This window comes from Erithacus rubecula, assembly GCF_903797595.1.
Source record: "Erithacus rubecula genome assembly, chromosome: 6".
NCBI classification, from domain to species: Eukaryota; Metazoa; Chordata; class Aves; order Passeriformes; family Muscicapidae; genus Erithacus; species Erithacus rubecula.
In genome coordinates, this window is record NC_136688.1 from 58,506,314 (window position 1) to 58,533,478 (window position 27,165).

General features: G+C 50.8%; 1 protein-coding gene across 1 annotated transcript; it reads right to left on the reverse strand.

The window, feature by feature from the left end:
* Nucleotides 1-23,391, reverse strand: GNG2 (G protein subunit gamma 2). The gene is made up of 4 exons (XM_079307886.1): nt 23,160-23,391; nt 5,508-5,574; nt 3,025-3,203; nt 1-1,406 (listed from the first exon to the last, which is right to left on the reverse strand). Exons 3-4 carry the CDS (start codon nt 3,109-3,111, stop codon nt 1,278-1,280), a joined length of 216 nt encoding a protein of 71 aa, XP_079164012.1. The 5' UTR covers nt 3,112-3,203; nt 5,508-5,574; nt 23,160-23,391; the 3' UTR covers nt 1-1,277.
* Nucleotides 23,392-27,165: the final 3,774 nt, after the last annotated feature.

Below are 27,165 nucleotides of genomic sequence, written 5' to 3' on the forward strand. Positions count from 1 at the left end.
TCCCACCATGGAGCAGCATTCTATGAAGGAGCAGCATTCCATGGAAGAGAAGCATCCCACCATGGGGCTGTATCCTACCATGGAGCAGCATTCCATGGAGGAGCAGCATCCCATGGAGAAGCAGCATCCCACCATGGAGCAGCATTCCATTTTGGAGTAGCATCCCACCATGGAACAGAATCCCACCATGGATCAGCATCCCATGGAGGAGCAGCACCCCACCATGGAGCTGTATCCCACCCTGAACACCATCCCAGCACTGAACACCACCCCAGCAACATTCCAGAGCAGCCCCAAGGGAAGGAAGTGCTAGCAGGAGCCAGGAAAAGAGCAGGACTGAGCGAGGAGGGCAGAGGCACAGAGGTGTAGGAGGAAAGGAAAGAAGTGATTTTGATTTGATTTTGGGATTTCTGGCTCGCCCTGCAGCTGGGCTGGCCCCTGCCCTGTGGCAGGAGGAATTTCAGGCACGTCTAAGGCATCTCAGGAGCTCTCTCTGCTTTCAGAATCACCTCTGGTTCCTCCCTGCAGCTTCTTCCACCAGCACGTGGTGCCCAACGCTAGAAAAGAAAAGTCTGGAGCGGATGAACAGAATTCAACTCTCATGCACTAGCACTGAATGTCATCACAGGGTATGGAGCACCAAGCACAACACAGGAATCACTTGCACTTGCAGAACCAAAGCTAACCACAGAGAGGATGGGAAAAAGTGGGGTTTTACTGGGGACACAGAGCTGACCATGTCCCCTGGACCCCCCCCCCCCGCTACGCTACAGCCAGAAATGGAAAAAGCACAAGACCAAACATTGAGTAACAGCACAGCCACCTAACCTGTCGCTATATATTTGACAAATCAAAAGTATTAGCTTGGAAAGAAACCAACAATATCATTCCAAGAGGGTTATACACATCCCTAGCAGTTAACTTTGCTCAGCACAGCTCTGGTGCTTTAAATATGGAACAATCAAACAATTTTGTGAGCAGAAAAGTGACACAGATTTATTCTTTACATGGTTTTTTTTGTTTTGTTTTGTTTTTCTCTTTCTAGGCAACTCTACAGACTTCAGATCTTTTGCCTTGCAATGCAGATCATCTGATTCCCCCAAAGGTGGCCAGGTTCTTTAAACATGCACATCTCTGTAGCTTCCAGGCTGTGTTTTTTTTTTTTTTTTTTAACTTATTTTTCTTTAAATTCTGCGGACCAGCAGGTCGTCCCCATTCCTAAAAACTCTACATCAGTGTTCAGGGTGGCCTGAGTGCCCATCAGGCTCCTCCAGGGTTTACAGGATCACACAGAAGAACTTCTTCTCTCTAAAGGGGTTTTCTGAGGCTGGGACTGGGGTCAATAGAGGGTCCTCCTTGGCATGGGCTTCACAATAAGCCATCAGGTCTGCTGCTGCTTTGGACACCTGCAAAAAGGAGCCAGGAAATCAGGGGTTAACTGCACCACCTCATCAGTGCCTTGGTGTCATTTTCTTCTGTCTTCACTCAGAGGCAGGATTAAAATGCAGGAGATGAATTTTCTCATGTTTGGGCTTGGTTGTTTATTAAATCTTATCTAAAGTACAGAGAGTTCTGTAACACTTCCAACTACCAGCTAAAAGTGAGCAAAATGGAGATCAACTTAGCTGGTTACAAGGTCTTTTAAAGCCAAACAGTCCAATAGAGAATTAACACCTATATTATTTATACTTTTGACCCAATACTAAATTTCTGTGACTCTCACTGCAGCACTAACTGTCCAAACAAAAATTGCAACCTGAAATCATGAAGAAGGAAGAAAAAAAGAAAAAGACAACACCCAAAATCCTCCATCTTGTCCCATATCTATTACTATATTCTAAAACCTCAAATTCCAAACCCTTCACCATGTGAAATCACACACTTCTATTTAACCACACACCTGTGGTTTTAACTCCATCACCCAAATTTAGAAGCTTCTCCAAGGCCCCAGGTCAAAAGCAGTGTTCTCCAGGGGGTCAGTGCCAGAAAGCTCAAAAATGTCAAAATTCCCAGATTTCTGGGTTCCAACAAGGAGGAACCCTGTGTTAGGGACATGGAGAGGTGCCACCAGCAGGGAAGGGCTGGCAGCATCTCTGGGCAGGTTGAGATGAGAATCTGACTGATGGTGCAGCAGCACATCCCTGCTGGGGCTGGTTCTGGGCTGTTCTGGGCTGGTTCTGGGCTATTCCTGGGCTGGTTCTGGGCTATTCTGGGCTATTCTGGGCTGTTCTGGGCTGGTTCTGAACTGTTCTGGGCTGGTTCTGGACTGTTCTGAACTGTTCTGTGCTGTTCTGAGCTGGTTCTGGGCTGGTTCTGGGCTGTTTCTGAGCTGTTCTGGGCTGTTCTGGACTGGTTCTGAACTGTTCTGAGCTGTTCTGGGCTGGTTCTGGGCTGGTTCTGGGCTGGTTCTGGGCTGTTCTGAGCTGGTTCTGAACTGTTCTGAGCTGTTCTGGGCTGGTTCTGGGCTGGTTCTTCACCTCTGGGCTCTGAGCTGCTCTGTCATCCTGCATTCTCATTCCCAGCCTTCCCCCATCCCCATCCTTCACCTGACAAGGCTGACTGGAGCATCCCTGCTGCCTCTCCCACGCATCCCTTGGCAGGAACATCCACAGCAGCATTTCCTGCCCTCACCCACCAGCCCTGCTCTTGATTCCAGCAGCTCCCAAGCCAGCAGGGCTCATCCCACCCCTGGAGCATTTCTCTCCCTGGATTTAAGCTCCCAGCAAGGAGCTGGGATGCCTTGGGGACAGTGAGCCCACAGGTGATGCTCCTCACCCCTGGGAATACCCAGGGATGGGGCTTGGAGCAACCTGGCAGGAAGATGGAACAAAAAGGGCTTTAAGGTCTCCTCCAACCCAAACCATTCCTGGATTCTCTGATCCCACCTCCCACTGCCTTCAGCCAGGATCAATTAAAACAAGAGCATCCCCCACAAACACCACCTGTCTCCACATCCCACCAGGCTCTCTGGGCAGCACCAGCCACCTCCCAGCCCCCCCAGGAGCAGCTCCCAAGGATTCCCACCTTTATCCTGTCGATGTTGGCCTCCATCTTCAGCTGCTCCACCAGCTTACGTGCTTGTGCTATGCTAGCAGTGTTGTTGCTAGCCATGGGCAAGCCAGGAGCTCCTCTGCAGGCAGCAACACACCAGGATCAGCAGCTGGGCTGCTTCCAGCCCTGCAAGCCCCCCCAGAATTTAAAATCTTACAGGGGAAAAAAAATAGAGGATGGGAATTATAATGAACTAAGCAAAAACCCAGCAAAAAAAATATATAGGGGAAAAGAGAGGAAGGAGTTAAAGAGAATAAAGATGGATAGAACATTCAGAGTGTGTGTGTTGGGTTGCAGTATAGGATGTGACCAGAAATGTGAATTCTGTCCCATCTGCTGACCTGGCTGGGGCAGTGCCCCTGATCTCCTGGCACACATTCTCTGCTCATGGGCCATCTTTAAACCAGCTGGGCAATCATCTTTATCTTCCCACAGCCCATCCTCCCTCCAGCAGATATCTCCTGCTCATGGCCACTGAGTCCCAGGGCATGGCTGATAAAATTCCATCATCCCACTGGGAGATGCTCCAGCCAGGGCAGGAGCCAAGCCTTTCCTACCCAGAGAAAAACTGAGATTTGGGACACCAAGGCACCTTCTTTCCACTGGATTCCAGAGGAAAACCAGAGCCTTGCACATCATCCCTGGAGCTTCAGAGGAAACTGCACCTTCTCCAGGAGCACTGCTCCAGCTGAGCCACATCTGCCCCTGCAGGAGGATGCAGCACCATGGAATGGGACTGTGCCACCACCCTGACTGACTGACTGTGCCAGCTTGGATTCTGACTCTGGCAGGGCTGGGATTGTTCTGTGTAATACTGCATTGCTAGTTTAATTGTCCTAGGAAAGAACTGTTATTCCCATCTCTTTGCCTGAGAGCCCCTTAATTTCAAAATTATAATATTAATTTGGAGGGAGGGGGTTTACATTCTCCATTTCAAAGAGAAGCTCCTGCCTTTTTTGGCAGACACCTGTCCCTCACATCAGGACAGGGTGGAAGGGAATGGCACATTCAAAGGGAAGGGAAAAGAATGGAGGTTAATCTGACAAATAGTCACACCTGTCTTGATTGGTGAGCTCCAAAACTCCAAATGTTTATGTGCAACCACCTGGTAATTTTTAATTGGAGAGAGATGGGGAGGGAAGAGCAAATTAAAGAGGTGCTCATGGATATCACTCAACATCCCAATTCCCAGATTTCATCCCACAAATCATCCTGTGACTCTGGGCCACAGACACAGCCTTGACATGTTGGTGCCAGCCCTGCAATACCCCAAAGATGGGCTGGGGCTGCACGTGGGGAGTGTTGGAGCCATCAAATGAGGGGCTGAGGATGGGAGAGGCCAACCCTGGACACAAGAGAAAAGAAACAATGGGATGGATCCCACTGATTGATGAATGGAAAAAGAGATTTGCCTTTACAAACAAGCTGCAGGTTTGCTGGTAAATGAAATTTGATATTGAAAGGTGAAAGAAGCAATGGGGAAAACCATGAATTCCATAAGAATTAAAAATTTAAAGGGAGGGTTGTACATTAGAGAGGAATCTCAGGAAAGTCTGTGCCTCTCAAATAGGGAAAGTGAGAGGGAAATGCAGCCAGGAAATTGGGATAAAAGGAGGCTGAGTCCTCCCAAAATTCAACAGACCCCAGGGGAATGCCCCATGGCCTCTCCCTTTATCCAAGTAAAGTAAAAGGACTCCTCTGTCTCCTTTTTGGACATAAACCTCTGGTTTTCATGGATTAATTTTCCTGACCAGGGACATCCCTTAGGTGACACTGGGACTGTCCAGAGCCCAGCCTGCAGCAGCAGGAGCCCAGCTGAGCTGTGCTTTGGGGTTTGCTGTTCCATGAGAACCTGTGACAGCAACACCCAAGGGAACAGGATTTCTGTGCCAGGCTCAATCCCTGCCCACCATCCAGCCCAGTGTGTGCCCAGCATCCCTTGGCCTCCCTGGCTTTGTCCCTGCTGCCAATTTGCACATTGAGATGCTAAACAGGATGCTGGAGTTTCCTGTTTCTGGAGATTTCTCCCCCAGGCAGGGGGGGGATGCCAGGCTGGATCCTGGATGTTTTTCTGGCACTTTCTGCCAGCAGTGAGCTCTGGCAGAGGCAGCAGAGCCCCAGCATCAACTCCTTCAGCAGCAATCCTGCCTGATTTGGGCTGCCTGACAGCTCCAAAATGGCTTTTTTATTTTTTATTTATTTTTTGGGGGGGATGTCCTGCAATAGCAGGGCACAGTGAGTGATGGGACAAGCCCTAAAATAAGGGAATTGTGGTGTTTTAAGGAAAAGGTGAGGGCATGCCCAGCTCAAGCTCATCTTAGGGGGTTTAGAGTGTTTGGAGAGAGGGATTTATAGAAGGAATCAACCTGGCACTGGTGCTGTGCCTGGAGCAAAGTCCTCCAGGGCCAGCTGGGCTGTGAGGATGAGGAGGGGAGCACAGGAGGGTCATTTTTTACCAGAAGCTGATCTCTCCAGTGGTTTGTGCCTCTCAGGGAAGCTCTGCTCCTCTTGGCCCTTCACTGCCTTCAAATAAAGAGAGCAGAAAACAAAACTCAGCTCCAGGGGTGCCACATCCCTGCAAGCCCAGCCCCCAGGGACATTCTCTGTTTGCATTCAGGGAGGTTCTTCAGCACAGGAAGAGGTTTCAGTCAGTGGGCAAGTGGCCCAGGGCTGCTGGCAACCCTGCAGCTGAGCAGGCTGGAGGATGCACAGGGGCAGGACAGGGGTTTGGGGCAGGGGTTTGGGGGCAGGGATTTGGGGGGCAGGGATTTGGGGGAAGGATTTCAGGGCAGGGATTTCAGGATATGGATTTTGGGGCATAGATTCTGGGGCAGGGATTTTGGGGTAGGGATTTTGGGGCAGGGATTTGGGGCAGGGATTTCAGGATATGGATTTTGGGGCAGGGATTTCAGGATATGGATTTTGGGGCATGGATTCTGGGGCAGGGATTTTGGGGCAGGGATTTCAGGGTATAGATTTTGGGGCAGGGATTTCAGGATATGGATTTTGGGGCATGGATTCTGGGGCAGGGATTTTGGGGCAGGGATTTCAGGGTATAGATTTTGGGGCAGGGATTTCAGGATATGGATTTTGGGGCATGGATTCTGGGGCATGGATTCTGGGGCAGGGATTTCAGGGTATCCCTTTCAGGGCATGGATTTCAGGGTATGGATTTTGGGGCAGGGATTTCAGGGTATGGATTTTGGGGCAGGGATTTCAGGATATAGATTTTGGGGGCAGGGATTTCAGGGTGTAGATTTTGGGGGCAGGGATTTCAGGGTGTAGATTTTGGGGGCAGGGATTTCAGGGTGTAGATTTTGGGGCAGGGATTTCAGGGTATGGATTTTGGGGCAGGGGTTTTGGGGCAGGGATTTTGGGGCAGGGATTTCAGGGTATCCCTTTCAGGGCATGGATTTCAGGGTATGGATTTTGGGGCAGGGATTTCAGGATATAGATTTTGGGGGCAGGGATTTCAGGGTGTAGATTTTGGGGGCAGGGATTTCAGGGTGTAGATTTTGGGGCAGGGATTTCAGGGTATGGATTTTGGGGCAGGGGTTTTGGGGCAGGGATTTCAGGATATGGATTTTGGGGCAGGGATTTCAGGGTATCCCTTTCAGGGCATGGATTTCAGGGTATGGATTTTGGGGCAGGGATTTGGGGACAGGGATTTTGGGGCAGGGATTTCAGGATAAGGATTTTGGGGCAGGGATTTCAGGGTATCCCTTTCAGGGCATGGATTTCAGGGTATGGATTTTGGGGCAGGGATTTGGGGACAGGGATTTCAGGGCATGGATTTTGGGACAGGGGTTTCACTGTCTGCTGCACAGAGCTTGGGGTGGGATAGGAGGAGCATTTCCTGGGGAATGCTGCTCCTGGCTGGATCTGCTCTGCTTCATATATACTTTATATATTTATATATCCTTTATATAAGAAAGTATTGCCCAGAATGAGCAGAGAAAGCTCCAAAAACCCAGAGAGATCCAACACAGACAACAACAAATTCCCTCTCATACACAGGACCTGCTCCAGTGGCAGGGAATCACTTCAGGGATGTCATTCCATCTTTAGGATCCATGGGAGCTGAGAGCACCTGCATGGTTGCTGCAGCCCTGACCCTTGAAATAATTCTGTATATCCCACCCTGCAGCCCTGACCCTTCAAATAATTCTGTATTTTCCACCCTGCTGCCACCCTTCAAATAATTCTGTATTTTCCACCCTGCTAGGGACACTAAAATGGGGAAAACAGTCCCAAAAATGAGGTGAGGGAAGGGTGGGAGGGGTGACCTGTGAGCACAGGGCTGCTGGGACAATGTTGGGGACTCTGCACCTGCAGGTGCAGAAACAGGAACCAGTTTGGGGCCAGTGATGGTTTTAGAGCATTTCCACCCCTGGGGAGAACCTGGGCTGTTGATAACATAAATAACAAAATAAAATAATAACAAATAAATGGCAAAGTTATCACAAAAATGAGACAGCAGATAACAAAATAACAATATAATAATAAATAAAAATATTTTAAAAATTAAAAAAAAAAAAAAAAGCAGCAGGTGGCACTTCAAAGTGAGCTGGTAAAAGAATGTCCTACCCTGAAAAACAGTTCTGGTGCAGCTGCTCCAACAGGGCAGCCAAAAAATCAACTTTTAAATGCCAAAGAGAGGATGTGCCCCCAGGAAGGTGTGGGACCACCAGGAGCAACCCCAAAATTCCACGTTTTTTTAGTCTGGATTGGATTTATCATAGAGAGATGGAATGGTTTGGGTTGGAAAGGACCTTAAATCTAATTTAATTTGCATTTAAATTAAATTGATTTAATTTAAATCCTTAAATCCAATCCCATTCCACTCTCTACCATGAGCAGGGACAATTTCCACTGTCCCAGGCTGCTCCATCCCCAATGTCCAGCCTGGCCTTGGGCACTGCCAGGATTTGGGATTTGCCAGCCCCTCCCCACCCTCCCAGGGCAGAATTCCCAATTCCCAACATCCCACCCATTCCCTGTGTCCTGTCCTTGCCCAAAATCCCTCTCCAGCTTTTTGCACCCCTTTGCACACACAGTGAATAACCCACTCTGCCCAACAAACAAATACCAAAACAACCTGGCAAGATCCCAGAGTTGTAATTACAGTGCAGAGCCCAAAAGAGACAAAACCCCATGTCCTGCCTGTGTTAAACATCATTAGCATGAAGATAATGAGGAGGGACTCATTAACCTGAGGAATCCATTATCCAGGCACACACCTGCCTTTAAATGAGGGAAATCAGGCACTGCCTGAATCCCCCTGGGAGTGGCACAAAACCTCACTGCAGGCAGAGCTCAGCACAGCAGGGTGTGATGATGGGAACACCACCAAATTTGGGTGGTTTTTACCTTCATGCTTGGGATTTTTGCTGCTTAGAGCTCTGATGGAAGGGATTTGGAGATTAATTGGGATGATGCCATCACTCCAGCAGCCTGGGAATAGCCAAATTCCCCAAATGGGGTCAGGCAGGGCTCTCTGCATCCATCACATCTCCAGTTCTGGCTCTGGAAGTTCCCATCCCAGTGCTGGGAAATACAATAAACTTCCCTCTAAATGCCACACTCAAATATTTTGCCTTTTTTTTTTTCCTTGGATCTGAAGATATTTTGCAGGGTGTTGTTGGGTTGATTGCAATGAGTAAAGAGGAATTTGAGCTTGAAGGAGTGGAGGATGCTCCAGCAGCTTGGCTTGGCTTAAATCTCTTCCCTGTGAGGGTGGGGAGGCCCTGGCACAGGTTTCCCAAAAAAAAATGGATCCCTGGAAGTGTCCCAGGCCAGGTTGGACAGGGTTTGGAGCACCCTGGGACAGTGGAAGGTGTCCCTGACATGGCAGGAGTTGGAATAAAATGGGCTTTAAAATCCCTTCCATTCTGGGACTCCATGAAAAACACTGGCAATAAAAGTCTGAACAGCAAAATTTTGCTGCTGATTTTTGCTAGTTGGGTCCCTAAGCTCCAAAAAAACCACCTCATTTGTTGCTGTCTGCTGAATGAAGAGCCTTTGATGCATTGGAATGACTTTTTTTTTCCTGTCACCCACCCCAAACAAGCACCAAAAATTGGGGTTTGAGCAGGCAAACAGCATCCCCCTGATTGTGTGAATTCTGTGAATCCCTGTGCAGCTTTCCCCAAATCATCTTTTGGATGCTTGTTGGATGGGATGGGGTTTGGAGTGCTCTGAGCTAAAAACCAAGGCACAGCTCCACCCCAAAAACCAGCAAAAGGAGCATTTCAGAGCCCTCCTGCTAAGCTGCCATCCATTCCTCCCTGCCAAACTGGGGGGGCTCTGGCACCCCAGGGCTGCCAGCTCTGCAGGAGCCATCCAAAATCCCTCTGCCAGCTCCTGCCAGCAGCAGCTGCTGCTCCCCCAGAGCTCAGGCTGAGCAGATCCTGGATCTCAGTGCCTGCTGCTGGATCCATCACCAGCTCCCAGCCTGTGCAATCACAGCTAAACACCCCCAAAAGGGTTTTATCCTTTTTTTTTGTTGGGTTTTAGTTCAAGGTCTGTGTGGGTGGAGAGTGGAATTCTCCTGGATGTTTTAAAAAATGGCATTTTCCCATCTCTGGCAGTGTCCCAGGGTTGGTTGGATGGAGTTTGGAGCATCCTGGGATGGAGGAAAGTGTCCCTGCCATGACAGGGGGAGGGAAAAAATGAGATTTAAGATCCCTTCCAACCCAAACCATTCCACAATTTCATGATTTTAAGGGTATTAATTAATGCAATCACCCCAGAAGGGGTCTCACAGCACATTTTGCACTGGCTTGGCTCTGTCCCTGTCCAGATTCAGGGAATCATCCCTGGGAATCACTTCCTGCCATTCCTGGAAATGCAAATCAGGGGACAATGACCTCAGAGAGCTTTTCCAACCTGAATTTTTCTAGCATTCAATTTTCCAGACTTTATTTTTTTTTTTTCACCTCCCAGCAAGGTTTTTTTCTCTGCTTTTCACAAAATCCATCTCTCCCCTCTGAATCAAAAGGAAAAGTAGGAATGAAACAGAAAGTGCTGGCATCACCCACCCCAAAAACAACTCATTTTGGGGTGAAAGCAGCAGCTCCTTGCTTTCAAAAAAAGTCATATTTTCCATCCCTGATGCACCAGAATTTTCCACTCAGTGATAGAAAAATGGGTGAATCCCAGTGGGGCAGCCAGGATTTTGGGGAGAGCAGGCAAGCATCACCCAGGGGGGGTTGATCCAGAAAAAAATGGGTTTTTTTTGACAAAAAAACTTTTTTTGGACAGAAAAGGGATTTTTTTTTAGACAGAAAATGAGGTTTTTTGGACAGAAAATAAGGGTTTTTTTGATAGAAAATGGGATTTTTTTGATAGAAAAGGGTTTTTTGATAGAAAAGGGGTTTTTTGGTGCAGGAATGGTTCCATGCTGGGTATTACAACAAAGAAATTTCTCCCAAATCTCATTCACACTGGGATTTCTCCATGTCCCTGTGCTTCCCTAGGGCTGAGCCCATCAGGCTCTCCCAAAATTTGCCTTTTCCTCCCCAAATCCAGCCAGGTGCAGCATCCAGAAGGGATAAGTGGGAGCAGGGCTGGGGAGTGGGAATCCCTCCTGAGGGGCTGGATGGCTTTGCCAAGCATCTTGTGGCTTCTGCTAAAAGCCATTGCTAAAAATAGGTGGCTCAGCTGAAAAAAAAAAAAAATAAAGCTAAATATATCCAGGAAAGTATAAAAATACTGCAGGCAAAACAGAAAATAGCAGAGCCACGTTTTGCAGGGGGTGGGAGATGGGAGAGTCCCACTGATCCCAGTTCTGGCTGGGAAAGGAGGCTCAACACACCCAAATTCCACGTGTTTCACTTTTCCTGAAGGAAATAAAATGCTCTGAGCTCAATTTGTGCCTGTGAGGCAAAAAAAAATAAAAACATCCTGAGTGGTGGTTTAAGGGATTTTATTCCCTTTCCCAGCCTGGAAATGGGAATTTCCTTTTTTTTTTTTTTTTTTTTTAATCCTGAATGTCCAAAACAGTGTTTAAATCCCAGGGATGCAGTTTGCAGGTCAGAGATGTGCTGGTAGATAGAGAAATAAATTAATTAAAAGATGACAGAGTGGGAAAAAAACAAAAAAAAAAGAGCCTGTTTCCATGGAAACAGCTTCATTATCCCAGCAGCATCTGATCCCTCCTGCCAAAAACACAAGGGGTGGGGTGGGCACCCAGTTATCCATCCCAGAATATTCTGGGTTGGAAGGGACCTTCAATCCCATCCAACCCCACTCCCTGCCATATCCATATCCTCCCTCCATCCTAGGCTGCTCCTTGTCCAACCTGGAATTTCCAAGGATGGGAATTATCAATTTTTTTTAATCTTTTCCCAAATTTTGCTCTGAAGGAAGTCAGGGTCTCACATTCCTGCCCTGTCCCTTCTCCTGGAGCATCCCTGTCTCTGTGGAAAATCTGCTCTTTGTTTTCTCTCAGGCCCCCAACAGCTCAAACTGAAACAAACAGGAACTAACCTCGACTTCCTCTTCTTGTTTTTTAGGGTTTTTGTGGGTTTTTTAAAAAAAGATTGTTCAGGTGAAGGACCAGCAGACTGAGACACCTCCTCTGGTTCTTCCTGCCATCATCCCTATGAGATTTTTTGGTTCTCTCTCCATCCCACAGGGAGGGAGCACAGATCTGCTCCAGGGTTGGAAAAAGGGTCCAGAACCATGGGAATTCCACCAGGGAATGCACTGGTTCTTGAGCAAACCCCCAGCCTGCTCTAGGGTTGTTATCTGGGGGAAAATAAATAAATATTGGTGCACAAGGGATAATCCCAGTGGTGGGAGCAGATCAGGCTCTGGGTGTTCCCTCACCTTGGCCAAATATTTGGAATAAGAATGTCCAAATATCAAGGAATAACATGCCCAAATACCAGGGAATAAGGATTCTCAAATACCAGGGAATAACATGCCCAAATACCAGGGAATAACATGCCCAAATATTGAGGAATGCCCAGTTACTGGGGAATCCAAGGATGCCCAAATACCAAGGAATACAAAGAGTAAATAAGGAATTCCCAGGTGTCTGGGGAATTATGATTCCCAAAGAGTGAGGAATAAGGATGCCCAGATAAAGAGGGAAAAAATAATTCCCATATTATTGGGGAATAAGAATGCCCAGATAAAGAGGGAAAAATAATTCCCACAATCTTGGGGAATAAGGATGCCCAGATAAAGAGGAATTAGATGTCCAAATATTGGGGAACATGGACACACAAATAGTGGGGGATTAGGGATACCCAAACACTGAGGAATAAGGATGCCCCTGTGGAGGAAAAAAAGGATTCCCAGATACTTGGAATGTCAAAATTCTGAGGAATAAGGATGTGCCAATACTGGGAAATAAGGATGCCCAAATGCTGGAGAGCAAGGTTGCCCAAGTACCAGGGAATAAGGATGCCCAAATATTGGAGAATTCAGGACTGCCCAAATATCTGGGAAAAGGGATGCCCAGATACTGAGGAATAAGAAAGCCCACACAAAGGGAAATACAGATTCCAGATATTTGGGGAAAAAAGGATGTCCAAATACTTGGGAACAAGGATGTCCAAATTTTGAGGAATAAGATTGTTTGAATACTGAAGGATCAGGATGCCCAAATACCAGGGAATAAGGATGCCCAGATATTGGAAAAAAAAGATGCCCAAATACTGAAGGATAAGGATGCCCAAAAACCAGGGAATAAGGATGTCCAAATATTATGGAATAAGGATGCTCAGATACTGGAAAATAAAGATGCCCAAACTCTGAGAAATAAGGATGTCCAAATTTTGGGGAATGGGGATGCCCAAATACCAGGGAATGAGAATGTCCAAATCCTGAGGAATAAGGATACCTAAACACCAGGGAATAAGGATGTCCACATACTGAAAAATAAAGATGAGCAAACACTGAGGAATAAGGATGCCCAAATTTTGGGGAATGAGGGTGCCCAAATACCAGGGAATAAGGATGTCCACATACTGAAAAATAAAGATGAGCAAACACTGAGGAATAAGGATGCCCAAATTTTGGGGAATGAGGGTGCCCAAATCCTGGGGAGCAAGGCTGGCATATAAATCCTGTCACACACCCCCAGCTCCAACCCTCTGCTCTCCACCAGGGCTCAGCCCTGCCAGGGCTGCATTTCACTGAAAATAAAAGTACCTTAAGGTTTGATGGGTTTTTTTTTTCACATTGGGTTGGGTTTTTAAGGTTTAATAAAATGTTAAACAGCCCCCAGAGGTCACTGGAGCACAGGAGAGCACACAACTTCAGAATTTCCCCAAAATCCATGGATGGATCAGAGTATCTCCAGCACACAGATCACAGAATTCCAGACTGGTCTGGGGTGGAAGAAACCTTAAAATTAATCCCATTCCAACCCCTTCCACTGTCCCAGGGTGGCACTGAGCATTTCCAGGGATCCAGGGGCACCCACAGCTTCCCTGGGCACCCTGTGCCAGAGCCCCACCACCCTCCCTGCCAGGAATTCCTTCCTTATCTGCCCATCCAGCTCTGAACTCCTGACCCTCAATTAAAGGAAGCAGCCAGGAGCAATGATTTAATGTTAATTAACATATCCAGCCATGGGTTTCAGTTTTTAACATCCTGCTCTTAAGTATTGGCCAGGGTCAAGATAAAGATCTTGATGGGGAATGAGGATTGAAGGGGAAGATGAAGGGAGAGCTGCAAATTGAATTGTTTCTCCAAGAGGATTTGAAAAGAGACAAACCCACCCTGAGCCTCATGCAAATCACCCCAAATTCAAGGTTTGACCCCCACAACCTCAGGGATCTTCTCCAACCTACATAATTCCATGATTTACCAATTCCTGCTCATTGGTGTGGGGACACAGCCAGCCCAGAGGAATGGGGGCTAAACATTTCCCTGATTTGGTTACAAGATCCCATTTTAGGGGCACCCTCCATGTGAGCACAGCAAATAGGAGGGAAAATGTGAATTTTTTCTTGGCTGGTGCTAGCTTGCTGAGCCCACCCCTCAAATCAATTTTCAGCTCAAATAAACCCCAAATCCCTTCTTTTTTTGGCTAGAGCCTCACCATTTCTCCCCCCCAAAAAAAAACCCTCCTGCAGCAGGCAAAGCCATTTCTGGGCTGCAGAAATCCTCATGATGAGAAATCATCCTCCAATGATTTCACCCCAATCAAACCTTTATTAGAATTTTATTTTAAGTAACACTCACAGGGAGCCCAATGACCCTTTCCAGCCTCTGGGAATCACCCAACAAGTTGCATCAGCAGAGAAACAACCCCATTAAGCAGCCCCATTAATTTGAGCCCCCCCACCTCCCAGGAATTACCTGAGACTGCTTTAATTAGGTATCCACCGTGCAAAAGAATTAATTAATTGGTGATAAGCACCTGAACCACATTACTCATAAGGCTCTATTTCAAGCTTCAAATACAGCAAACAGGTCACAGCCCAGCTGAGAGTGGAGGCAGAATTCCCAGGGCTGCTGCCTGGTATTTCTCTTCCCATCTTTGTCATGGAAGGAACAAAGCTGGGATTTTTTTTTTTTTTTTTTTTTTTTTTTTTTACTTTTTTTGTTTGTTGTATTAATTTTCCTTCCATCTTTGGCCAAGCTGGACAGGGTTTGGAACAACCTGGGATAATGGGAATTGTCCCTGCCCATGGCAGGTGATTTCAAGGTCTGCTCCAAGTCAAACCATTCAGGGATTCCATTTCTTGTCCAGGTTTTTCACAGCATCCAGAGCTGGTGTCTTCAGAACTACTCCAATAGTGGCTGCACCACATGGAGATGGGAGTTGTGTGATGATTTTGGGGGGTTTGGTGTGTTCTGGGTGTGGGTTGTGGGGTAAAACCCCATTGCCTTGGGGCTGTGAGGGTTTCACATCCCGTGAAGGGAGTGAAGCATCTGCTGAGGGCAACACACAGTGTGCAGGAGAAAGATCCACATGGAATGGGGGAGGGTTTAGCAGGTTCCTGAAGTGGGGAAAAACAGAAAAAGGAGAGGAAAAAAAGGATATAAAAGGAGGAGGGAAAAAAAAAAGATAAATAGAGGGGAAAAAAAGTAAAAAGAGGGGAAAAAAAAAGGAAAAAATTCCCCGTGCATTCTGTATTTCCACAATCCATAACTTTGAAAAGGAATTTACTGTGGCCTGTGGTGGCTCTGACATTTCACAGCCTGAGTCTGTGAGGGGGGGTTCCCCAAGCCAATGGGGATGAGGGCAGGGATGGAGAAAGAGATGGAGAGAGGGAAACAGGGATGTGGGCAGGGATGCAGCTGTGGGTCAGGGCAGAAATCCAGGCAGGGATGCAGGAACTGATGCAGGCAGGGATGTGAGCAGGGTGTGGGCAGAGATGCACACAGGGATTTGTGGGGGGGGGGGATGCAGGAACTGAAGCAGGCAGGGATGCAGGAGTGGATCAGGGCAGGGATGCAGGTGTAGATCAGGGCAGAAATACAGAGGAACTGATGCAGGCAGGGATGTGGACAAGATCTGGGCACAGATGTGGGCAGGGATGCAGGAACTGAAGCAGGCAGGAATGCAGGTGTGGATCAGAGCAGGGATGTGGACAAGATCTAGGCATGGATGTGAGCACAACGTGGGCAGGGATGCACAGAGGGATGTGTGTGGGTATCTGGGCAGGGATGCAGGGATGTGGCTGAGATCTGGGCACAGATATGAGCAGGATGGGGGCAGGGATGCAGGAGTGGCTCAGGGCAGAGATGTGGACAAGATCAGGGCAGGGATGCAGCAGTGGATCAGAGCAGGGATGCAGGCAGGGATGTGAACAAGATCTGGGCATGGCTGTGGACAGAGATGCAGGCAGGGATGCCTGTGTGGATCAGGGCAGGGATGCAGGCAGGGATGTGAACAAGATCTAGGCATGGATATGAGCAGAAGGTGGGCAGGGATGCACAGAGGGATGCGTGTGGGTATCTGGGCAGGGATGCAGGAACTGATGCAGGCAGGGATGTGGCTGAGATCTGGGCACAGATATGAGCAGGATGGGGGCAGGGATGCAGGAGTGGCTCAGGGCAGGGCTGGAGCCTGCACAGCTCAAAGCAGGTTATTTGGGAGGGCTGGCAGAAGTAGGTTGCTGCTGCTCCCCGCTCGGTCGCCGGGCTGACCCACATTATCCCAATTAAATTTCACTCCCGTGCCCCTCTGCTGCCTCCCTCCCCTGTGCCCTGCAGCATTCAGGGCTAAAGTAGGCCCTGCTTAGGGAGGCAGAGGAATGAGGAGAGGAGGGCAGGGTGGCAGAACTGGGGCAGGGACTGAGCAGCAGCAGCAGTTTGTGCTCAGCAGCTCCCCTTGCTCCAGCCTGACCCACCTACACTCCCCTGACCACAGTGCTCCTGCTAAACAGCACAAGTGGCTTTTCCCTCCCCAGCTGCTCCCTCTGAGCCTTTCCCACATCACTCCCTGCCCTGTCTCCATCCTCACCCACCCTGATAGCTCCACATCCAGCACCTCACCATTCCCAGAGCCCTGCACCCCTGAGCCAGCCTGTTTTCCTCCCAGAGCATCCCTGCCAGGCTTGCTGCTGACTCAAGGGCCCTGCCTGTGCCACCACCCTGGCTTTGGATGACACATGCTCAGCACAGGGAGCAGCCTCTGCACTTACATGGCAAAAAGCAATAAAGGATGGAAATTCTGCAGCCTGAGGAACTGCAAAGCCTGGGTGAAGCAGGTCAAGGCAGCTGGGTTCCCTCCCTTCCCATGCAGGGATCCCTCATGTGCTGCATTTATTCCCTGCTCACTCCCAGAGCTTTAATCCTTCTGGCAGCACTGCCTTCCCCAGGATTAAACACCTTTCCCTGCCTACCTGCTGCTGGGAAATCTCACTTTCAGTGGGTTTTTATATTTTTTTCTTGATCTGTAAAGTCACTGCAAGCAGCTGCTCTTTGGGGGCTCTCAGTTCCAGGCAGGATGTAGGATTCAAAACCAGCCTAACTTTTACATCATTTCACAGGAACACTTGCACAGGGCTTAGATTTTAGGCTTAAAAAAATAATAATCAGCACCTCCCTTATTTGCTGCTCATACCTCTCCTTAAGCCTAGCTCGCTGCATTAAAATAATCTTTTTATTCCCTTTATTCCCCATTTTTATTCACAGTGTGGATGGAGGAAGGAGGAGGGAGATTTTCCCCCACCACTGGCATTAAGTGGGGAGTGAGGGAAGCACCAGGGGTGGATACAAATCCCTGAGCAAGGATGTAAGGCTGAGCAATTCTATTAAATCAGCTGATAAATAATGCAAGGGATTTGGATGGGACCCACCCTGCCAGCATCACACACACACCACCAGGTCTCCAGGATATTAAAAATCCAAGGGATGCAGCACAGGAACTGAACCCAAAGCCTTTCCCAACACCTACAGCTGTCCCAGGGTCCCACTGCAGCTCTGTCCCCACCAGGTTCCACACAAAGCCATGGAATCCACCAGGGTTTCCCAAGGTGGGGAAACTCTGGGTATTTTCCAGCTGGGTCAGAGCTGCTCCAGCAGCAGCCACAGGGCTGGAGATGAATGAGAAGAGGATCAGAGAGGTGGTGATGGCTGCCCCTCAACTGAGGAGCCCAAATTGCTGCAGAGCCAGCAAAGGAAATCCCTGAGCAGGAATGTGGAGAAGACCTGGCCACGCTCCTGTGGGACATCCTGGGGACACCTGGACTCACAGCACAGCCATGGGGACACTTCTGGTGTGCCCTGAGTGCTGGGGGACAGCAGAGATTCCCAATTCCCAACATCCCACCCATCCCTGCCCTCTGGCAGTGTCCCATTCCCTGTGTCCTGCCCCTCCATCCCTTGTCCCCAGTCCCTCTCCAGCTCTCCTGGAGCTCCTTCAGGCTCTGAGCTCCCCCTGGATCCTTCTCCTCTCCAGATGGGCACCCCCAGCTCTCCCAGCCCTTGGAGCATCTCCCTGGTCTCCTCTGCACACAGAGGATTTTTCCTGTCCTCAGGCCAAGCCCTGAGCCCCAACATCTCCCAAGGTTTCTCCCAAGGTTTCCCCCTGGTCTCCTTTGGCTGCAGACATAGCAAAGCCCAAACCATGACAAATGTCACATGAAGACAGGCTGGCACTGTCCTGCTCTCCCCAGGTGACAGTGGCACTGTGAAGACATTTTGCTGGTTCTCAACACCTTCTTTATCCTCCTTCCCTCCCTTCCCTGCACCTGCTCCAAAGCAAAACCAAAGAGAAATCAAATCAACCCTGAGCATCTCCCATCACTGACAGCTGGTGCTTTTTTACCCCAAATGACCCCAAACCACAGCTCCTCCAAACCCACAGGAATTCTCTGCTTCAGGGAGGATTTTAAGACAAGAAGAATCCTTCCAGCACTCCTTCAGGATTCCCCTTAAGTGCCATTCCAGGGAGATGCTGCAACAGGTTAAATATTCCTGATTTTCACCCAGCTCTGGGATAGCTCAGATGGGAACAGGAGAGCAAACACAGCTCCTCCCCATAACTGCAGGGTGCACAGGGACACTGTCTGTCCCCAGGGAGCCACCACCATTCTGGCTTTTCCCTGGCTGCAGGCTGCTCATTGGAAAAGGAGCCAGGGAAACAAATGGTTAAAATTATTGGTGTGAATTGAACAGGAATTTCAAGCACTGGCCATCACAAGGTGGAGTCCCCACCCTTGGAGGGATTTAAAAGCCTTGTGGATGTGGCACTGGGGGATATGGGTGGGAATGGATTTGGAAGATTTGAGGGGGGTTTTCCAACCTGAACAATTCCAAGATTTTAAGCCTGAAGTTTCCAGGCACAGCAGCAGAGACAGGACCCAACCATAATGACCTTAATGATCATAATGACCATAATTAGCACATGAAGCCACCCCAGCAGTGTCACCATCCTCCTGGAGGTGCCAGCCTTGGGAACAGGGGCTCCAGCTCCTCCTACCCAGGCAGGAGAGGGAGGAGGGGGATCCTCAGCACAGATTTACCCTGGAATGTGCCAGAATCCAGTGTGGTGGCACAGGGCACCAATGTCCCCATGGTCTGTGCCTGCAGGGATGGGCACAGGCAGCTCAAAGCACAGGAAAAGCAGGAAGCAGCCAGGTTTGGGCTGGGATGCTGCAGGAGGAAGGATGCTGAGCACCCTGGTGAAACCAGGAACAGCAAGGAGTTTGCATTGGGAATATCTCATATTCCAAGGATTTTTTTTTTCCCATTTGGAGGGATCTCATGTGAGCCAGGAAGGAGCAGGGGCTCAGGCAAGGCAGCCCCACCCCACACACACCCCTCCTGCAGGTCCATCCAGAACATTTCCAGCCAAAAAAGCTGTTCCCAGGGATCCTCATGGGATGGACAGAGCCAAATCCCCTTCCCAAAGCCCTCAGGAGAGCAGGAGAGGGCAGGAAGATAAACCTGTTAAAATGAGACACCAGCTCATAAAGGAGCTTATCCTGCAGCACCCCTGGAACAACCAACCCACAGCACAGAACTCCAGCCAGGAGAGATTCCCCTGGATCAACTAATTAACCCGGGTTCTAACGAGGATGATGATGGCAGACATCAGGGGAAGGAAAGTGCTGAGTGAAAAGCCAGGGAAGGATGAGATAAGGTGAAAACTAATTGTGTTTGGGAGGATCAGCAGGTCCTGGTGCCCAGGAATTATCCAGGGGGTGGCAACTGCAAGGTGCTGGTTTTTTAAAGGTCCAGTGTCATTTCAGAAGGGATTTTTATTCCTGTATTGCCATGGTGCTTGGAGTCCATCATTCCCTGTGAAATGCAGTGATTTTAGACTCCAGCCTTGGCAGGGCTTTGTCCCCTCTGAGATTCCTGCATCCAGCTGCCTCCTCACCCACCAAGCACCAGAATTCCCTTGCACATCTCTAATCAAAGGCATCACTAATTAATCACTGCCCTGATCCAACACCCACACCCAACCAACACCATCCCAGACACCCTGGATGGGGTTTGGAGCAAGCCTGGATTCTCCAAAGAGCCAAATCCATGTTCTGCTGGCAGCTGGATCCTGAGCTTCCCCACCAGGAGACCCCCTTTGGGATTTTGGCCACTCCTGTGCCCTGAAGGGACTGGGTTTGGGGGTTTGGACCATGCATGAGGCACCCAGATGGAAAAATGCACATGGAAAGCTGGGCTGGAAGTGAGCAGGGGGTAAAACTGCAAGGCCAAGAAAAAATTCCTGGGTGAAAAAATTCCTGGGTGAGTGGAGCAGGATGCACCCACATCCTTTTCCATGCAATGGGGTTTTATTTTTTTTGCCCTGATCCCTCCTCCTCACAAAGAGCCCAGAGAGGGAGAACAGTGAGAAAAGAGCTTGAAAAGAAAAACTGAAAATCCAATCTAATCCTTCAGTTGGTGTTTTCCCAAAATTCCAGCCCAAAATGGGGAAATAAAAGAGGCAATCCCAGCCCCAAAATGGGGCAATCCCAGCCCCAAAATGGGGCAATAAATGGGGCAATCCCAGCCCAAAATGGAGCAATCCCATCCCAAAATGGGGCAATAAATGGGGCAATCCCAGCCCCAAATGGGGCAATAAATGGTGCAATCCCAGCCCCAAGTGGGGCAATCCCAGCCCAAAATGGAGCAATCCCATCCTAAAATGGGGCAATAAATGGGGCAATCCCAGCCCCAAATGGGGCAATAAAAGGGGCAATCCCAGCCCCAAATGGGACAATAAATGGAGCAATAAATGGAGCAATCCCAGCCCCAAATGGAGCAATAAAAGGGGCAATCCCAGCCTCAAATGGGGCAATCCCAGCCCCAAACGGGGCAATCCCAGCCCGGTGGTGGCAGCACTGTGTCCTCCTGGGGCACCCCGCCCTGGGCAGTGCTTTTTGGGGACACGGCACCGTCTCTCCAGCCCTAATTACTATGGAAACCGGCGGCATCGGGCTGTGCTCCCGCCGTGACTCACCGGCATCCAGGAGCCCCTGGAATTCCAGGTGGGATGGCCCTGCCCCTCCCGGGAAAATCGCCTTTTTATCGCCTTTTCCACTGGGCAGGGGGTGGCAAAGCAGCAGGCAGGATTGGGGGTTAATAACAGTAATAATAATAATAATAATAATAATAATAATAATAATAATAATAATAATAATAATGATAGAGATTCTTCACCAGCTCACAGCCATCAATCCATGAGAATTCCTTCTGGGATTGCCTGCTCCTAATTTCCATGCCATGAAAAAGCCTCGGTTATCATCTCCTTTCCCCTCCAGATCCAAAATGTGCCCAGGAAAACACCAGCAGCAAGGAGAAACCCCAGGAGATCCTTGCTGCTGGTGCATGATCCATCGGGAGCAAAGCTGGGAGCTCCCAGGGAGAGAGGATGGGCAGTCCCAAACTGGGAATATCCCATTCTGAGGCCAGGCTGCCTCCAGGTGATGCTGAGACTGCCAGGCTGGTGTTCCAGGTGAGAAGCACATTGCATCAAGCAGCATCCCTGCCTCCTCCTTCAAGGCTGGAAATGCCTCAAAAAGCCCCAAAAATTGGTGCCAAGGAGCAGCTGGGGCCATGTAGGGGCAGCACAGAGGCTGGGGTGGGGTGGGGCTGAGCCACACCCCTGAATCCCACAGCACAGGGTGAGAAAAACCCCCTCAGAACCCCCAAAATCTCCTCCTGGAGAAAGGCTTGGCCCCAGGGCTTTCCTGGCAATAATTAATTGAGTCATATTTCAATCCAGCCAGCGGCCATATGGTAGGAAAGAGGATTAAAATCGCATGCTCCAGTTGCATTCAGGGAAATCCATTTATAAGGAAAAATCCTCAATGCCTGGCTGCAGGCTGCTGCCAGGGGATGGGCTCCTGCCACCCATCCACACAGCCCCAGCCCCTTTTCCAGGAGTGAGGAGCACGGGATGGCTGCTGAGGAGATGGATCAGGAGCAATTTGGGAGAGCAGGGGGGGAAATAGGGGAAGAAATCACCCAGAGCCAGCAGCAGGGACAGCAGAGGCAGATCACTGCTGCTCCTAGCCCTGCCCTTTGGGTACAGTGCTCTAAGTTCATTAGGAGCTCATTAGTAATTGATTAATGAGGGGGTATGCTGTGTGTCAGGATTCTCCTTAAATATAAATCATTTTCCACCGAGGAGGTGATAATTATGGAATCACTGGTATAGATTGGAAGGGTCCTTAAAACCCATCCACACCTTCCATGACTCCAGGCTGCTCCAAGCCCTGTCCAACCTGGCCTGGAACAATTCCAGGGATTTGGGGCAGCCACAGCTCTCAGGGAAACCTGTGCCAGGGCCTCCCCACCCTCACAGCCAGGAATTCCCTCCTAGTATCGATTCCAGATTTTCCCTGTGTCCAGTTTTTTTGCTGGATTCCCCTCTCCCACTGGGGCAAGAGAGCCCTGGACCAGTTTTCCTCGAGCTCATCTTTTCCTGGGAATCTTTCAAAGCACTGCTGGGAAAAACAGGGATTTTGATGGAAAGGGATAGATTTTGATGGATGGGAGAGGGACAGTGCTGTAGGGATGGACATCACCCCCAAATCCCCCCAAGCCGGGCTGGGGCTGATCCCAACTGCATGGATTTGGGGTTGGGAAAGTCTCCCTGTTCCTTTCCTTCCCGTGATTAAAGAAAAAATCGGAGAAGAAAGAACACTACGTCTCATTCATGCACACGCAGAAAGCCTCGCCTGTGATGGCAAATCAGCTGATTTAGGAGGATCAAAGCCCCTAAATCCAACCTTTGTTGGGAGGCTGAGCTCCCGGTACGAGGCACCTTCCCGGGGAGCGGGGCGGGACCCCCGGCCCCCATCGCCCCCCGGCTCGGAGGGTGCGGGGATTGCGGGATTTGGGGGGTTTGTGCCGGTTTAGGAGCGGCTGGGTGCCCACGGGGGGGAAGTGACAGGGGTGGGGACTGCCCTGCCCAGTGCTCCCAGTGTGGCCAGTGCCAGCTCTCCCAGTGCCCCCAGTGCTCCCAGTATGGCCAGTGCCTCCAGTGTTCCCTGTATGGCCAGTGTGGCCAGTGCCAGCTCTCCCACTCCTCCCAGTGCTCCCAGTGTGGCCAGTGCCAGCTCTCCCACCCCTCCCAGTGCTCCCAGTACCAGCCCTCTCAATGCCAGCCCTCCCAGTACCCCCAGTGCTCCCAGTGCCAGCCCTCCCAGTGCCCCCAGCCCCGCTCTCCCCCCCTGCCCCCGTACCTGGATGCGATGCCCCGGTCCCCGCGGGGCGGGCGGCGGCGGTCGGACAGACGGACAGAGGGATGGAGGGACGGACGGACGGGCGCTGGGAGGGATGGAGGGCAGGATGGAGGAGGGATGGAGGAAGGGATGGAGGAGGAATGCGGCCGCGGGAGGAGGAGGAGGGTGGTCAGCAGCAGCAGCAGCAGCAGCAGCCCCGAGCGGCGAGTCCCCACCCAGCTTTGTCTGCGCTCATCCCGCTGCCTACAGGAAGCGGCTCAGCCCCGACTTCCTCCTCCTCCTCCTCCTCCTCCTCCTCCTCCTCTCCTCCTCCCCCTGCTCTCTCTGCTCTCTCTGCTCTCTCTGCTCTGCGATCCCGGTTTTTGCGGATCGCTTTTGCCCAGACCCCGCTGCCTCCTGCGCTGCCCGCGCCCTGCGCATCTCCCGTCCCGTCCCGTCCCTTACACGGCCCCTGGTCCCCCGCCCGCCCCATTCCCGCCCCCACCCTGCACCCCACACACGCTCCGAGCCAGCCCCGCACCCCTCAGGGCCAGCCCTGAACCCCCCTCCTGCACCCACACCCACAGCTCCTACACTCACCCCATTGCACCCCATATTCACCCCGAACCCCATCCTATACCCATCACACCCCTAAACCGCCCTGTACCCATCACACCCCTAAACCCCCCTGTACCCATCACACCCCTAAATCCCCCCTGTACCCCATCACACCCCTGAACCCCCCTGAGCCCATCACACCCCTGAACCCATCCTATACCCATCACACCCCTAAATCACCCCCCCTGTACCCATCACACCCCTAAATCCCCCTGTACCCATCACACCCCTGAACCCCCCTGAGCCCATCACACCCCTGAACCCCATCCTATACCCATCACACCCCTAAATCACCCCCCCGTACCCATCACACCCCTAAATCACCCCCCCTGTACCCATCACACCCCTAAATCCCCCTGTACCCATCACACCCCTGAACCCCCCTGAGCCCATCACACCCCTGAACCCCATCCTATACCCATCACACCCCTAAACCGCCCTGTACCCATCACACCCCTAAATCACCCCCCCTGTACCCATCACACCCCTTAATCCCCCTGTACCCATCACACCCCTAAATCCCCCTGTACCCCATCACACCCCTAAATCCCCCTGTACCCATCACACCCCTGAACCCCATCCTATACCCATCACACCCCTAAATCCCCCTGTACCCATCACACCCCTGAACCCCATCCTATACCCATCACACCCCTAAATCACCCCCCCTGTACCCATCACACCCCTGAACCCCCCCTGTACCCATCAAACCCCTGAACTCCCTCCCAAACCCATCCTGACTCCAAAGTTCCCATTTAGGGCACAGCTCAGGGGATCACTCAGTATTTTATATTTTCTTTGCAGTCAATATGAACCCTCATGCCAAATTTGGGGGATTTCAAGTGGAATATTTTGGAGGCATGAGGAAGCTGATGGGGTTTTTATAAGGAGGCTTTTCCCTTTCTTCCAGCTGTGTCCTCATGGAAATCCTTCCCTGTGAGGGTGGGGAGGGGCTGGCACACGGTGCCCAGAGAAACTGTGGATGCCCCAAATCCCTGGAATTGTCCCAGAGCAGTGGAAGATGTCCCTACCCATGGTAAGGGATGGGATGGGATGGGATGGGATGGGATGGGATGGGATGGGATGGGATGGGATGGGATGGGATGGGATGGGATGGGATGGGATGGGATGGGATAGGATTTAAGGTCCCTTCCAACCAAACCATTCTGGAATTCCATTATTTTATAAAAGGGGGTTCCTGTGCCCCCCAGGCAGGGCTGGGGCAGGGGGCACAGCAGAGCTGGGGAGGGGCACAACCCCCAAAACACCCCAAAACACCCAAAACACCCCAAACCAGCCGTGCCAGTGCCCACAGCAGCAGCGGGGCATGCAGCTCCCTTTGGGAACATCCCAAAAGGTGACAGCAGGAGCCCCAGCAGGGGACAGGGGGCTGTGTGCCACCTCTCCCGTGCCAGGCTCGGCTCCAGAGCCTCGCTGGATGCTCAGCCCGGGTTTCCCCTCCGTTTCCACAGCAACCCCTGATGACTGATTTCCTTCCATGACCGATTTCCTCCGCTGCCCTGCACCAGGGGACATCACCCCAAAAACGCACCCAGAGCTGTCCCTGAACCCCCCTGGCACCCAGGGTCCCCCCACCCCTCCACAGTGACCCACAGAGGTGCGGCATTAATTCAAAGGGATCATTTCAGGGTGCCAGGAATTCCCTAAAAAGCCACCAGCACAAAGGGGGGAATTTTGTGATCACCAGTTAGTCACTGGTGCCTCACTGGGGTGGCACATTCAGCCGTGCTTGTTTTGGGAGTGCTGATAAAAAGAGGATGCAGTGCCAGCAGGAGAAAGCAGGGAGAGGGAAATTAATTAGTAAATTAAGGATACCACTGCAACATTTCCCGTTTTCATCGTGCATTTTGCAGTTGACTCCATAAAACTGGAATTTGCCCGTGGTCGCCCTACAAATCCCAAATCTCCGGCTGCCCCGGAATAGTGATGGGAGCTGCAGAATTTGGGAGTGAAGAGGTGGCCCCAGGGCAGGTTTTTTGTCAGGATTAAATCCCTGGGATGGTCAGGCAGAGCTGCAGGAGGGCTGCCAGCAGCAGGGAGCATCCCAGGGAAAAGGGCAGCGTGGGTGCCTGGGGACACGCTGGGATGGGAACTCGAGGACCTTTCCCTCCCCCGTGCTGGGATGAATGGAGTTCAAATCATCAAAGGGAGGGGGATTCATTAAATCCATTCCCATTTAGCCTTTTCTAAGCACGGGGAGGGGAGAGCTCCCTCCCCTCCTCACCACAAACCCTTCCCCATCTGGTTTTAGGAAAATTCCGGGTTTTTATAGGGCAGGGATGAAATCTGGAGGCTAAACTTAGCAGCAGACAATGCAGTCCCCCTCCCAGAAGTGTCTCATTCCCCTCGTGCTCCTCCCTCCTGCCCCGAAAATGTTGGGTGGATGCAGAAATCAGCAATTAGAGCCCCGGCCCCGCGATGGTCAGCGCCCGCCCCGCCACGGCCCGGGGATATTTTTAGAGGACAAAGGGAATTTGCTGGGAACATGCAATTATTGCTGCAGCCCGTGGAAAAGGCACTGGATGCTGCTGGCAGGGGAAGGGGGGCAGCGGGGGCACAGCCCCACATCTCCATCCCTGTCCCTCTGCCAGGGTTTGGGGGAGGGATGGATGGCAAAGGATCCAGGGGGAAACAGGCTCTTCATCATCATCATCATCATCATCATCATCATCATCATCATCATCATCATCATCATCTTCATGGAATCCCAGAATGGTTTGGGTTGGAAGGGACCTCAAATCCCATCCCATTCCACCCCCTGCCATGGGCAGAGACACTTTCCACTATCCCAGGCTGCTCCAGCCTGGCCTTGGACAATTCCAGGGATCCAGGGGCAGCCACAGGTTCTCTGGGAATTCCATCCCAGCCAGAAATTCCCAGTTCCCAATCTCCCATCCATCCCTGCCCTTTGGCAGTGAAGCCATTCCCCGTGTCCTGCCACCCCACACCCTCTCCCTGTGAGAGGATAAATCCAGTTTTTATGAGGATCAAGAGATGCTGCAGAAACTGGAAATGGGGGCATGGAAAGGCTGTGGGTGCTGGTTTTCCAGAGTTTTCCTGGAGGTGCCAGGATCAGCAAACCTGGCAAAAATCACATGGAAAAAAACTGGCCAATTATTTTCTGAGTTTAATTAGATGGGAGGGGGGTCCTGGCTGCTGTGGAAGAGAAAGTCAGCACAAACCTTCCATCAGACACTGGAGAATCCACCTGTACCACCCAAACCCAACTCAGGATCCTGCTCAGAATCACATCTGGAACCAGCACTGTGGAGCTCCCTCCCTGGGGAAAAACTTGCCTGGGTGAGTTTTCCAAATCCCACCCAATTCCACTATTTGGGGTCCCAAATCCCATCCCACTATTTGGGGTCCCAAATCCCACCCCACAATT

Coding starts and splice junctions, on each gene's coding strand:
- GNG2 (XM_079307886.1), bottom strand. CDS start 3,111: ATGGCTAGCAACAACACTGCTAGCATAGCACAAGCACGTAAGCTGGTG. Junction 1,407..3,024: donor CCAACATCGACAGGATAAAG/GTGGGAATCCTT, acceptor TCCTTTTTGCAG/GTGTCCAAAGCAGCAGCAGA.